The 13,805-nt window shown below is 26.1% G+C and overlaps 1 protein-coding gene across 1 annotated transcript; it reads right to left on the bottom strand.

Annotated features, from left to right (window-relative positions):
- Nucleotides 1–8: 8 nt before the first annotated feature.
- MRS44_014598 (uncharacterized protein) lies at nt 9–3,943 on the bottom strand (the record flags this gene model as incomplete). Its single annotated transcript, XM_046282352.2, has 12 exons — nt 9–22; nt 71–395; nt 447–567; nt 624–657; nt 714–810; nt 1,324–1,330; nt 1,390–1,589; nt 1,640–2,734; nt 2,792–3,268; nt 3,319–3,613; nt 3,671–3,801; nt 3,851–3,943. The coding sequence occupies 12 exons, from the start codon at nt 3,941–3,943 to the stop codon at nt 9–11; spliced, it is 2,889 nt and encodes a 962-aa protein (XP_046127684.2).
- Between the last annotated feature and the right edge of the window lie 9,862 nt (nt 3,944–13,805).

Here is a 13,805-nt window from a genome sequence, read left to right as displayed (position 1 = left end):
ACCAACATTTACTCCTCGGGGACTGTGTATTTGTTAGCATGCGCACTAGCATGATGCCTTGTTGACTTACTCTCAATGTCACCACTGTCGATACCCTCAATGATAGTCTGAGGAGGCTTGCCGTCAACCTGGCAGCCAACACTGTAGGCAGTACCCAGAATCTCCTTGACAGTGCCCTTGAGCTCCTTGGCGAAGGACTTGTAGCGCATGGTACGGGCAATCTCGACGATCTCGTCGAGGCTGACGGACTTGTTGTGCTTGATGTTCTTCTCCTTCTTGCGATCACGGGGAGGCTCCTTCAGAGCCTTGATGATGAGGGAAGAAGCAGTGGGAACGACGGACACCGCAGCCTGTCGGTTCTGGATGGTGAGCTTGACAGTCACGCGCAAGCCTTTCTGGGGTGAAATGTTAGTCCGAGTCTTTCGGTAGGCAATCGAGAGACATACCCAGTCACCGGTGGCCTTGGCAATGTCTTCTCCGACCTTCTTGGGAGAGAGACCCAGAGGACCAATCTTAGGAGCGAGAGCAGAGGAGGCACCGACCTCACCGCCAGTGGCGCGGAGGTGGCTGAGGTACGTTAGCCAAAAAATCTTGAGATATTTGGACAATGGTGCCAAACGTACATGACCTTGACCTCGTTGGGATCGAACTTGGGAGCTTTTCTCAGTGTTAGCAGGTCTGGACATCTTGACCAGAAAGGAGGGAGAACCAACGCATTGCGGCGTCGTTAAGGTCGGCAGAGGCTCGTGGTTTGCGTGCCGGGAAAGGAGAGTGAAGGAAGGTTGGGAAGTGGTTGAAGAAGGTGTTGAACTGAAAAATGGGAAGAGGAAAAAAAAAAGGAAGCGAAGCTGTGTGCCCCACAAGCGTGCCCTAACTGAGCTGGAGCCGAGGAGGTAGCTTAGTCATCCAAGGCCCTCACCCACCTCACCCACCCAACCTTTCGGGATAATTACCACCTATCAAGGGCTTTATCATGACTGAATTTGTGTGGTTGAGGGAATCCCGTCGGCATATTCAAAGGCATTCACATTTTCCCCACGTTTGCGACTTCTTACGTTGAGTTGCTGGTTTTGGTTTCTGAGACTTGTACTCCGATCATGCTAATCTAAAGCCCGCGTCCCACGGGTGGATAAACTCTTTCTCAACTATCGCGTCCACCACTATCACCGCGCCAGTCTATAAGGCGGATATCATCTTCGTTCTCAGCGCCAGTGATGGCATTTATTAGTTCTCCCGATGGCACAATGTGAGCCGTCATGCTCATGCACGGAGGTATAATTCGCATGTTTGAGCATGTGGACCATCTTAGTTGGTTCCGCTAACAGCAAGCCTAAATGTATTGTCAGCGAAAAGTGAATAATTGAAACGGGAGCTAGTGGAACGACGTACTTCATTAGGTGGTCCATAAAGGTCTGCAAAGATACGTCATCAGTGAAGATGGTTTGTGCAGTTGTAGCCCCAACACCGCCATAGGGACCGGTTGTGTGGGTAGTGGATGGGTTGAGCTTGGATAGGAGGAAACGAGCCTGAGATCCCCCAGCATCGCAGACGATGAATCGCGGAAGGGGGAATCGGTCTGTGATGAGATCCTTCAAGGAGTAAGCAGCATGTTTGATATGCATGTGAGGGGTTGACTTACACGAGCGTCTTCTTTGGGCTGTTCTAGGAGACCAGCAAAGTTCTCGTAGCCTTCCTGATCCTGGTATCCGGCTTTCCTCCACTCTGCAATTGTCTCTCCATGAAAGATCAGAATGTGGAAGAAGGTGTCGAGGAGAAGGATGTGGGTTGGCTGAATAGAGGCCGAGTCCAGCAGCACAGGTTGACCACCATCCTGGTCAAATGTGTACGAGTCTAGAGTAGGCTGGATCATGACGAGAGAGTTGCTCACATCCTCATGGTTCAGCACATGACGGTAGAAAGCTGTTTCGTCTGGCGAGTTGTTGAACACCTGGAGGAACTGGCTTCGACGGAGGTGGAACATGAACTGCGGGTACAGAGTGAAGTTCTTCTCCAGTCGGAAGGAGGATGGGTCATCTTTGCGGTAGTCGGCAAACCTCGAACAGAGCCGAATCAGCATTCTATCAACCCAGCGCAGTACGTCCGGGCCATCATCGACTTCAGCCTTGAAGACGGCGATCCGCGACATGAGAACTGCGGCAGCTTCTTGGTCGAATGACTGGGCAATGGCGGGGTCGCCGGCGGGACTGCTCAAGGGCCTTGAAATCGTGGTGACACGAAGATGGAACTGGCCAGAGGAGTGTTGGTAGTATGTAAGGAATTGCATCATGCCGTTCTGTGGCGCCTGTTGATGTGTTGCAGGACCCTGGCCAGCGATTTCAAAGTAGATTCCGTAGCTCGACTTCGGGTCAATGCCACACATCTTCCAGGAGCAGGTGTTGCCGATTCCGCATTCTGTTTCGCCGACGGATATGGACTTCTTGTTGAGTGAAACAGCATGTCCGATCAGGCCAGTGACCTTCAGTTCCTTGGTGGTCAGCACTTCAAGCACAGCGTTGAATCCCATCAACAGGTTGTCATCGCCATCCTTTTCAAAGATCCTCACGAAGGATTGCTTGAACATGGAAGAAGTGAAGCTGTCAGTAAGAATCATATGACCACCTGTTGAGTTGCACAGCCCCTTCATTTCCAGCAGGCCGACCTGATCAAGGCAGCCCGCAAAGATGTCGATGATATGCCCGTTGTGAGCTGTTCGTTTGGCCAAGTTGTCATAGAACTATGGCATTATGGTGAGTTATGGACTAAACACAACAACTGGATCCTTTAACCTTACCTTCAAGGCTTTCTTGTAGTACTTGACGTTGTCTCGGTCAATATCATGGTGCGATCGGATGGGCTCTCTCAGTTCGGGTCCGACAACCATACCAGGACCTTCGGTCGCAGGTCCGCCAGCAAAAAGCATGATGCGGCCACCAGCATTTTGGAATGACGACTCCATGAGGCCCACAGCGACACTGAGGGCAACACCGGTGCATCGAAGGTTGCGTCGATCGTTGGCAACAGGCCAGGGGTCTTTCTGGAGAGACTCCAGCGCCTTTGTCAGCTGAAATTCAGCCTGCTGGACAGGCAAAAGGAATCGAGATGCCGGCCCAGCAGGGAATGGCCGGCCAGGTTGGGGCTGCATGCCGGGCCGGAGACCAGACGTTGAGAGTCCAAGCATCTCTTGCACCTGCTTTGCAGTATATTCCTTGCTGCCTCGGAACACGTAAGACTTGGCGCATTCTTCATAGCCAATTTCGTGCACATGAGCCTACATCACTGTTAAAGTTGGGCTCGAAGATGGGAAAGATCATTACGTACCATGGTGCCGTATGTGATGAGGCCAACTAGCGAGTTCTCAGGCAACAAGCTCAAGCTCATAACCAGAGACTCTTTCAGGGAGGCGAGGCTGTCTGCCTCCTGGCACATGTCCACCACATATAGGAAGATCGGAGGTGCTGGGGCAGGCCGCGAGAGGCGGTATTCGATGGTTGTGTTCGCGGGGTGTAGCTCGGGAGGGATAGCGTTGGCGGTGATGTCTTTGTAGTGGGGAGGAAGTTGGTTTCGCGATAGACAAAAAGGACAGATCCAAACTCTGGCGCGCACATCGACTTGGCTGTTAGAGGCTGTCAGCGAGAGGAAGCAAGAGAGTGTGGTACCTCACAAGACTCACCAGAAGGGGTTCAACACCGAGCGACAAGGCTGTTTGCAGGTGACAGGCTCAAAGTGGAGGAGAGGAGTATCGGGCTTCTCCTTCAAGGGGGTGTAGAGTGCGCCGATCGGAACAACGAGCCTTGAAGCTTCCTGTGAAGGGAGTTAGTTGGCAAAATGTGAGGCACTCAATGAACCCTACCATTCGAGAGCTGGGAAAGGTGTTCCAACTCAACCGGACACCATCGCGATCTTCTACCTCGCCCCATTGCTCCTTTGCCGTCTCGTAGTCCATCGTGACAGTTGTGCACAATAAGGAGACGCAAGATTTGTAAAGAAGAAGGGTATTCGATGGCTCGCGATGTGGATCTGAAGAGGTTCGTGAGAGGAGAACAAGGGAAAGTTAGAGGATGATAGCTCTTGGAGCTGTCTGAGCTGCCAAACCGGCTGGGCGATCTTCGGCGAAGTTGATAGTGGGGAGGTTGTTGACAAGGTGGCCGCCCCGTTATAGAGATATAGAAGCATAGGTGATAGATAGGTATCTTTTTTGATGCTATGACTAAGATGGGAGGCAATAAGTTTAAGCCCACCCTTTTATACCGGGCTAAGATAGCTAACCTAATCTAAGCTTATTATAAAGCTATTTTTAAATTATAATTTTAATTACTTATGATTAATATTAATATTAATATTATTATTTATATATTTATATAAATTATAATTATAATTATAATTATTATTTATTATTTTATTAATTTATATTATTTAAAATAAAAATAAAAATATTTAAATTAATATCTTAGTAATTTTAATTATAAAAGCTTTTTACTTAAAGCCTAAGGTCTTAATAGGCTTAAATTAATAAGATTTATTTATATAATTATTAATAGCTTTAATAATATATTAAAGCTAGCTTTATTTATAATAAATAACTTATATTTTAATTAATTATTATTAAAATTATTATTAAAATTACTAATATTTATATATTTATATAAGCTAAGATATATATATTATATATTTAATTAAATAGGTTTAATTAATTAAACCTATAGACCTTTATTTACTGCTAAGTTTTAGTTTAATACTAATACTTTTTAAGTTTATAATATTAAATTAAACCCTATATAATAGCTTAGAGGGTAATTATATACCTTTAATATTAAGCTAAGTAATCTCTAGATTATTAATATATTAGGCCTAATTAAGAAGGCTATATTATAGCCTAAAAGGGAAAAAGGGATTTCTATAAAAATAATAATATAAATAATATATATTATTTTATTACTTTATACTACCTAAAATAGGGATTAAAGTATCTTAATTAATATCTTAGTAATTTTAATAATAAAGGCTTTATACTTAAAGCCTAAGGTCTTAATAAGCTTAAATTAATAAGGTTTATTTATATAATTATTAATAGCTTTAATAATACGCTAAAACTAGCTTTATTTATAATAAATAGCTTATATCTTAACTAGCTAAAGTAATTAAAATCTAACCCCTTCGCATAGTAGCTCCCCTCTTATATTAACCTTCTAATTATCCTTATAATTCTTAATTACTTAAAGAGGTTAAAATCTTAAAGGATTATATTTTTATTATCCTTATAAGAGGAGGTTTAATTATAACTAATAATAATTATAATTAATTAATTAATTAATTTATAATTAGCTAATTAATTAATAATATATTAATAAGATTATAATAGCTTTTTATAAAGACCTTTAATTAATAAATTAAAGTAATATAGCTAATACCTATTAATATGCCTTTTTATATAACTAGGATAACTTTACCGAAGAGGTCTATAAGCTTTATAAGGGCGCGAAAAATACCTATAATAGGCTATAAGAGATAATATTATATAGACCTATTTAAAGCATTATAATAGGTATATAGCTTATTAAATAAAAGGTTTAAGTTAAATTTATAATCTTTAGCTATAACTTTTTTCTTTTTTTATTTAGCCTTTTTTTACTTAATTATAATATAAATAATTAATTTAATTTTATTAAAAAAAAGCTTTTTTTATTAAAGGCCTTTAAAAAGAAGCTAAAGAAATATAAGTATCTTACTTAGAAAGAAATTAATTTCCTTAATAGCTTAAGAGATAATAATAATATATACCTATATAAGGCATAACTTATAACTCTTATTATTAATATTAATACTTTTTATAATATTAAATTAGAAAATTAAAGAAATCTTATAGCTAGCTAAGATCTAGCTATATAGCTATAGGCGTAATATTAGGAAATAAAAGTTATTAGTATTATAAGTTTTAGAGGGATTAATTCTTAGAGTTAGTATTAGAGTTTTATAAACCTAAAAAGTATTAGCGCTAAGGCTTAGCGCTAAACTTAGGGGTAGATAGAAGTCTATAGGTTTAATTAATTAAACCTATCTAGTTAAATATATAATATATATATCTTAGCTTATATAAATATATAAATAATAGTAATTTTAATAATAATTTTAATAATAAAATAATATATATAAGTTTAAGAATAAGCCTAACTTATTAATAATTAAGAGTCTTATATATAAATTAATAATTACTAATTAAAATATTAAATAAAAAAGTACTTATTAATTACTCTTTAAATAATAATAATAAATATAAATATAAAGCTAGCCTTTAATAATAATTAAGTTACTTAGTTTAATATCCTTAAAATAAAAGTAAAAAACTAAGATTTATAAGTTTATATTAATTTATTAACTAAGAATAAGCTTAGCCTTTTATTAAATCCTTTTATAAAGCTAAATATATAAAATATAAAAAAAAAAGGTATAAAGGTATAAGCCTAATTAATATAATTAGGGTAATATTAGATATATAAGATAGGTTTATTTATTAATTAGACTTTAACTTAGTAAAGCTTTTATAATACTTTACTAAGAAGTATTTTATATAGCTTAATACCTATATAACTATTTAAGGATTTCTTAACCCGCTAGTAATAATTAATATAACCTAAATATTCTTATAATTACCTTTTCTCTAAGGAACTTAGTCTTATAAGCTTATTTAGCTAATTATATTTCTTGTTTATTTAATATTAAAAAATATTTAAATTTAATTACCTTTTAGTAATCTTAGGCTTTAATATTTCTTTATAATACCTTATTAATTATTTATTATTTTTTATTTATATTTTTTTAGTATAATATTTATAATTTTTATTATAAATTATATTATTTTTCTTTATAATTAATTAATTATTATTAAGTTAATAATTATTTTATATTATTAATTATTTAATATTAATAGCTTAAATATAATTATTATTATTATAATTAGAGTTTTTTTTTTTTTTATAATAATTTTTATTTTTTATTTTTTTTTTTATAATAATAATTTTTTTATTTATTATAATATTATAATTATAATTTTTATAATTATTTTTTATTTTATTTCTTAAGTTATTATATAAGATTTTTTAATTTTTTTTTTTTTTATATTTTAATTATTTATCTTATTATTATAAAGCTTTTAATAATATCTCTTTTTTTATTTATACCTTTATATTTTCTAAGTTTAAATATAATCCTAATATATATTTCTAGAAGATAAATATTAATAAGATTCCTAATATATATTACTTAAAGTATATTAATAAAGATCTTTAAATCCCTTATATTATTAATAACTTATTAAATTATTATTTTTTTATATTTATAATAAAAGAAAATATTACTTTATAAGTTATTTTTTTATTTCTTATTTATTTTTTATAAGCTATTATTTATATTTTATAGATTTCTTATAAGCTCTAAGGTATTACTTAGGATTTTTAAAATAATATTTATATTATTATTAATAAACCCTTTAATAATTTTATTACTTATATTTATACTTAGATTTAATATATTAATTACATTATTAAAGATATAATATATATTTAATAATAGCTTATTAATTATCTCTATAAACTTATATTATAAAATATTAAAATACCTCTTTAAATATCTTATATCTAGATATAAGAGCTTATATTTAATTAAGAGATATTATCTCTTTTTACCTTTAAAATATATATCTCTTTTTTTTATTTCGCCTAAGTATTAATTAACTTTTTATATATAAGTTAAGACTAAAATAACTTTACTTAAGATAATTAATTATATTATTATTATTACTTTTTTTTATATTTATAATAATATTTGTAATTAGTTATTACTTAAAGTAATTAATTATTTTAAGGATTATAAGAATATATTAAGAGTTAATATTAAGGTTAAAAGTAATATCTATAAGATTATTCATATTTTTAATACCTTATATAATTATATTAATTAGGCCTTTAATAATAATAACTTAAGTTTTATTTATTTTATCTTTTATATTAATTAATACCTTTATTTTAAAGGCCTTATTAATTTCTTATTAATTCTTAGCAATTATAAATATATTTATTTTTTTAATAAAAATAAAAATAAAAATAAAAATATTAATAATTTATTAAATATTATTTAAAATAAGTATTATAAGGCTAAGAAGCCTAAGGCTATTAATATTATTAAGCTTATAAATAAATATTATTTTACTTATAATAACCCTTAAGTTATAATATAGCTTTTATATTTTATTATTAAAGTCTTAATTATAATTTTTTTAATTTTTAATTTTTTATAAATTTTTATTTTTAGGCTTAGTTCTTATATTAATTATTTTATATTTATATTATAATATTTTAATAAATAATCTTTAATTTTAATTTATAACTTAATATAATTTAATTTTATGTATATTTTTATATTTAAGTTTTTATTTTTTATACTTAAATTAATAAGTTTTTTTTTATTATATTTTTAATATAAATTTAATTATATTTTATTTTATTTCTTATAATCTTTTTTTATAGTCTTAAGGAATTTTTTTATTATTATTTATATATTTTATAAGTATTTTTTAAATTCTTATATATTATATTTTATTAATTACTTTGTTATTTTATAAAATAAAAAGTTTTATTTTTTTATATACAATTATTTTTTTATTTTTTATTTATTAAGCTTATTTTTAAGCTTTAATTAATCTTATATAATATTATTAATTTTTTTATAATTTTTTTATAATTTAATAAATAATATATAAAATATATTATTATTCTTAGACTTTATTTTACCTAAAATAAGGATTAAAGTATCTTAGTTAATATCTTAATAATTTTAATAATAAAGGCTCTATGCCTAAAGCCTAAGGTCTTAATAGGCTTAAATCAATAAGGTTTATTTATATAATTATTAATAGCTTTAATAACGCGCTAAAACTAGCTCTATTTATAATAAATAAGTTATATCTTAACTAGCTAAAGAGGTTAAAATCTAACCCCTTCACATAGTAGCTCTCCCCTCTAATATTAACCTTCTAATTATCCTTATAATTCTTAACTACTTAAAGAGGCTAAAATTACTTCTATTATCCTCGTCAGAGGAGGTTTAACTATAACTAATAATAACTAACTAATTAACTAATCTACGACCGGCTAACTAATTAATAATATATTAATAACGAGATCGCAATAGCTACTTTCCGCAGAGACCTTTAACCAAATAATCAAAGCAGCGCGGCTAATACCTATTAGCATAACTTCTAATATAACTAAGATAACCTTACCGAGGCAGTCTATAAGCTTCATAAGGGCGCTAAAAGCACCTATAATAGGCTATAAAAAATAATATTAAATAAAGCCCTTTAAAGCATTAAGTTAAGTATAAAGCTTAGCTAATTAATATAAATTAAACTCGCGATCTTTAATTATAATATCTTTCTTTTTTTCTTAGCTTTTTTCTACCTAGTTATAATACTAATAAAAGGTTTAATTTTATTAAAAAAAAGCTTTTTTTATTAGAGGCTTTTAAAAAAAAGCTAGAGAAAGGGGAAGATCTTATTAATAGAGATATTATATTCCTCGAGGACTTATAAGATAATAACTAATATAAAGCATAGCTTATAACCCTTATTATTAATATTAATACCTTTTATATTATTAAATAAGAAAATTAAAAAAGTCTTATAGCTAGCTAGGATTTAGCTATATAGCTATAGGTATAACTATATTAGGAAATAGAGGTTATTAGCGTCATAGGTTTACTTAGAGGGATTAGTTCCTAGAGTTAATATTAGAGTTCTATAAACCTAAAAAGTATTAGCGCTAGACTCGGCGGTAGATAGAGGTCTATAGGTTTAATTAATTAAACCTATCTGGTTAAATATATAATATATATATCTTAGCTTATATAAATATATAAATAATAGTAATTTTAATAGTAATTTTAATAATAAATAAAATATATTATATATATATTAATATTTTATTAATAACTCTAAGATATAAGTATATTTCTTATATTTATTAAGAACCTTAGTTTATATAAATTATAAAGCTAATTTAAGATACTTAAACTTTTAGTTTTTTATTAATACTTTAATAATTTATCTTTAATAATAAGTTTATAGCTTATACCTAGAGTTATAATATTTTATTTATAACTTTAAAGCTTTCTTTTAATATTTCTATACTTAGGCCTATATATAGCTAAATATTATTAAGTATTTAATAATATTTTATATTTTTATTTTTATTTTTATTAAGATATATTTTATATATTATAAATAATAATTAAATAATACTTTTATTAAAGAGACCTTAATAATTAAATATTTATTATTATTATAAGTTATATTACTTATTTTTTAAGTAATTTTCTTATATATACTCTTAGATATTTTTTAAATATTTAATATATATATTTTATTTAATTATTTATCTAAGGGTAATATATAATTAATACTTAATAATAAATTATTTATTTTTTTATAAGATTTACTTAAAATTTATAAATAATTAACTTATTTTAATTATTAATAATTTCTTTTAATATATTAAAATAGCTTTTAATATATTTATATAAAAAAGCTATAAACTTAATAGCCCTAAGTTCTTTCTTAATTAAGATAAATAATATAAACTTAATTATATTATAAATAATAATAAAAATTATATTATGATTATTCTTATTACTTTAAGTACTTAATAATAACTTAATAACAAAATTATAATTAATTTCTTAAAATATAATAATAATAATAAGGATTAGAGTTTCTTATAAGACTTATATCTAAGAATCTTAATACCTTAGTAAATTAAGTAGCTTTTAATATATTCTTAAATATTTTTTATAATATTTTATTAATAAAATTTCTTTAAAATAAAATTAAGTATTTTTTATAATTTTATATAGCTTATTCTTAGATTATTATAATATTAATAAAAGATTTTTATTTTTATAGCGCCTTAATTTAAGATAATTAATTTTCTTTATAATATAATAAGTCTTAAGAGTTTATTATATATGTCTTATATTTATTAATAATTCTCTAAGTCTTTACCTTAAACTCTTAGTATTATTAATCTTAGCTCTATAGTTTTTTAATTAATACCTTAAATTTTTTAAAAGACTAAAAGAAAAATATTATTTTATCCCTTATAAGCTTTTTTATAATTAGGTATAAGATATATTACTTTAAAATAATAACCTTAATTATAATTAAATCCTTAGAGGCTTACTAAGAGTTTTTAATTTATTTAAAAATATATAAAATATTTACTTTTTTTATTTTTATTTATTTATATTAAATTATAATAATAAATATTATATAATAAGTATTACTTTTTAATTTATATTTATAAGAAAAAAAAAAACCTTTTATTATAACTTATATTATATAGATATATATAATTAAAATACTTATTTTACCTTTAAGTATAATAATATATTATTAAATAAGTTTTAATAACTTATATATAAGCTCTGATTTTTTAATTAATATAAATAAGATAGTTTTATAAGAAATCTCTTTTTTTATATAATTAAGTCTCTTTAAAAGATTATTTATAGGGTTTTTTATTTTTAGCTTATATTTAATATTAAAATTCAAAATTAATAATTAATAAACCTAATAAATAAATTTACTTTATAGGTCTTTAATTAATACCTTAATAATATTTATAAGTATTTAATAATTTATTAAAATTAAGAATTTTTCTAAGAATTCTTATAAGTAATAAAATTAATATTTAAGGCTTTTAATAATTATTAATAACTCTTATTATCTTATAGCTTATTATTACTTTTAATCTTATAATTTTTATAATTAATAAGTAATTAATTATTATTAGGTATTAATTATTTAAGTTAAGATATTTAAAATAACTTTTATTAAAGTATTTATTTTTACCTTAATTAAAAGTAATAAGTCTTAATAATAAAGAATTATTTTAAAATAAACAGCTTATTTAAATTATTAAAAGGCTTATTTTATTTTAATTTTTAAAATACATTTATTAATTTTTTTTTATTTTTATTTCTTTTTAATAAAAATATAATTAAGCTTATTATTATTAAGTAATATACAATAAATTTTTAATAAAAATTATAAAAGCTTAAAAAGACTTATATATCTCTAAAGCTAATTAGGGCTTATTACTTAGATATTAATTTAACTTAAATAAGGTTTATTTTTATTTCTTCTTAAGTAATAATATACTTAAGAAATTTAATATTTTATTAATAAAAATTATACTTAAATAGCTTACTATATAGCTATACTTCAGCAAATTATTATGAGACCTCTTTAAGGTATTTAATATATTTCTCTTTTATTTATAAATAAATTAAGAAATTTTTTATATAAAATATATATTTAATATATTAAAAAGTAATTAATAAATATATACTTAAAATATAATAAGAGTATTAATAAGCCTAAATAATATAATTCTATATTAAAAATACTTATATCTTATATAAAAGGCTATGTTTTCTTAAGTTTTTTTTATAACTCTTATTTAATAATATATATTATAAATATTAATTTTAAAGATTTATTTTATTTTAATAAATTAATTTAAGAGATCTTTAAAAAAAAACGAAAAAATATTAGTTTTTAATTATAATCTTATTTAACTTATAATAATCTATATATAAGTATATTCTTTTATCTTTCTTAGGTATAAAAAGTATTAAGGTATTTATTTTATTTATTAAGTACTTAATACGCCTATTTATTAAGTTCTCTGCGAGGTATTCTTAAAAAGTAATATATTATATCTTATTTATAGGATATAATAACCTATAAAGTAGCTTATTCTTTTAAATAAGGTTAATCTTATAGGTTATTTTTAATAAAAATAGCATTTTCTTAATTACTTCCTTATTAAAAAACCCTTCTAGACCTTTAAGTGTAAGTAAGAGCTCTTTAATATCCTCCTTAATAAGGGGAGTATTATTTCTTTATTAAAGGTTTAGAAATATCTAATTTATGCTTTCTTTTAGCTTTATTATTAACTTAAGACTAATTTTAGATATATTTTACCTTATTAATAATATCCTTAGCCCTCTCTAAAGGCTAGTTAATTTATTTAAGCTTTCTTTTAATCCTAGGTATAAAATAATAAAAATAATAATAAGCTATATTTTTAGTTTTGTTTTATTTTATTAATAATATATTATAAAGGGCATATTATTATATAAAATATTAAAGAGATATTTTTTTCTTATATAATAATTATAAGTTAATCTCTTATTATTTTTATAATTCTAAGTTAATATATTATCTTTATATAAATATAAAGTATTTTTTTGAAAAGAGAAAGTTTATTAATAAGCTAATAATATATATTCTTTATTTAGTATAAAATATATAATTAAGCTTAATTATAAATTATTTAATTTATTATTTAATTATAATATTAGGGCATAATTAATTATTAGCTTTAATAGCCTTAATTTAATTATTAATCTTAATTATATTAATATACTTAATTAAATACTTATAATTATATTATAATAATTTCTTATAATTTTTATAAGAAATAAATATTAATTATTTAATAAATTATATTAATATTTAATTTTATTATAATAAGTAATCTAAGATTACTTATTATTATTTTTATTTAATTTATTAATAATATTATTATTTTTATCTTTATAATCTCTTTAACCTTTTTAAAATAAAAAACCTAAGGAAGATATTAATAATAAGCTTATTTTTTTTTATTATTACCTTAATAAGGTTATTCTCTAATATAATATTATACCTAAGGTATAATCCCTTTATTATTATTATTCCTTATTAAATA

The sequence above is a fragment of the Fusarium solani genome (assembly GCF_023522795.1).
Source record: "Fusarium solani strain SB1 chromosome Unknown bctg00000010, whole genome shotgun sequence".
Lineage (NCBI taxonomy): Eukaryota > Fungi > Ascomycota > Sordariomycetes > Hypocreales > Nectriaceae > Fusarium > Fusarium solani.
This window is presented reverse-complemented; position numbering and strand designations above follow the sequence as displayed.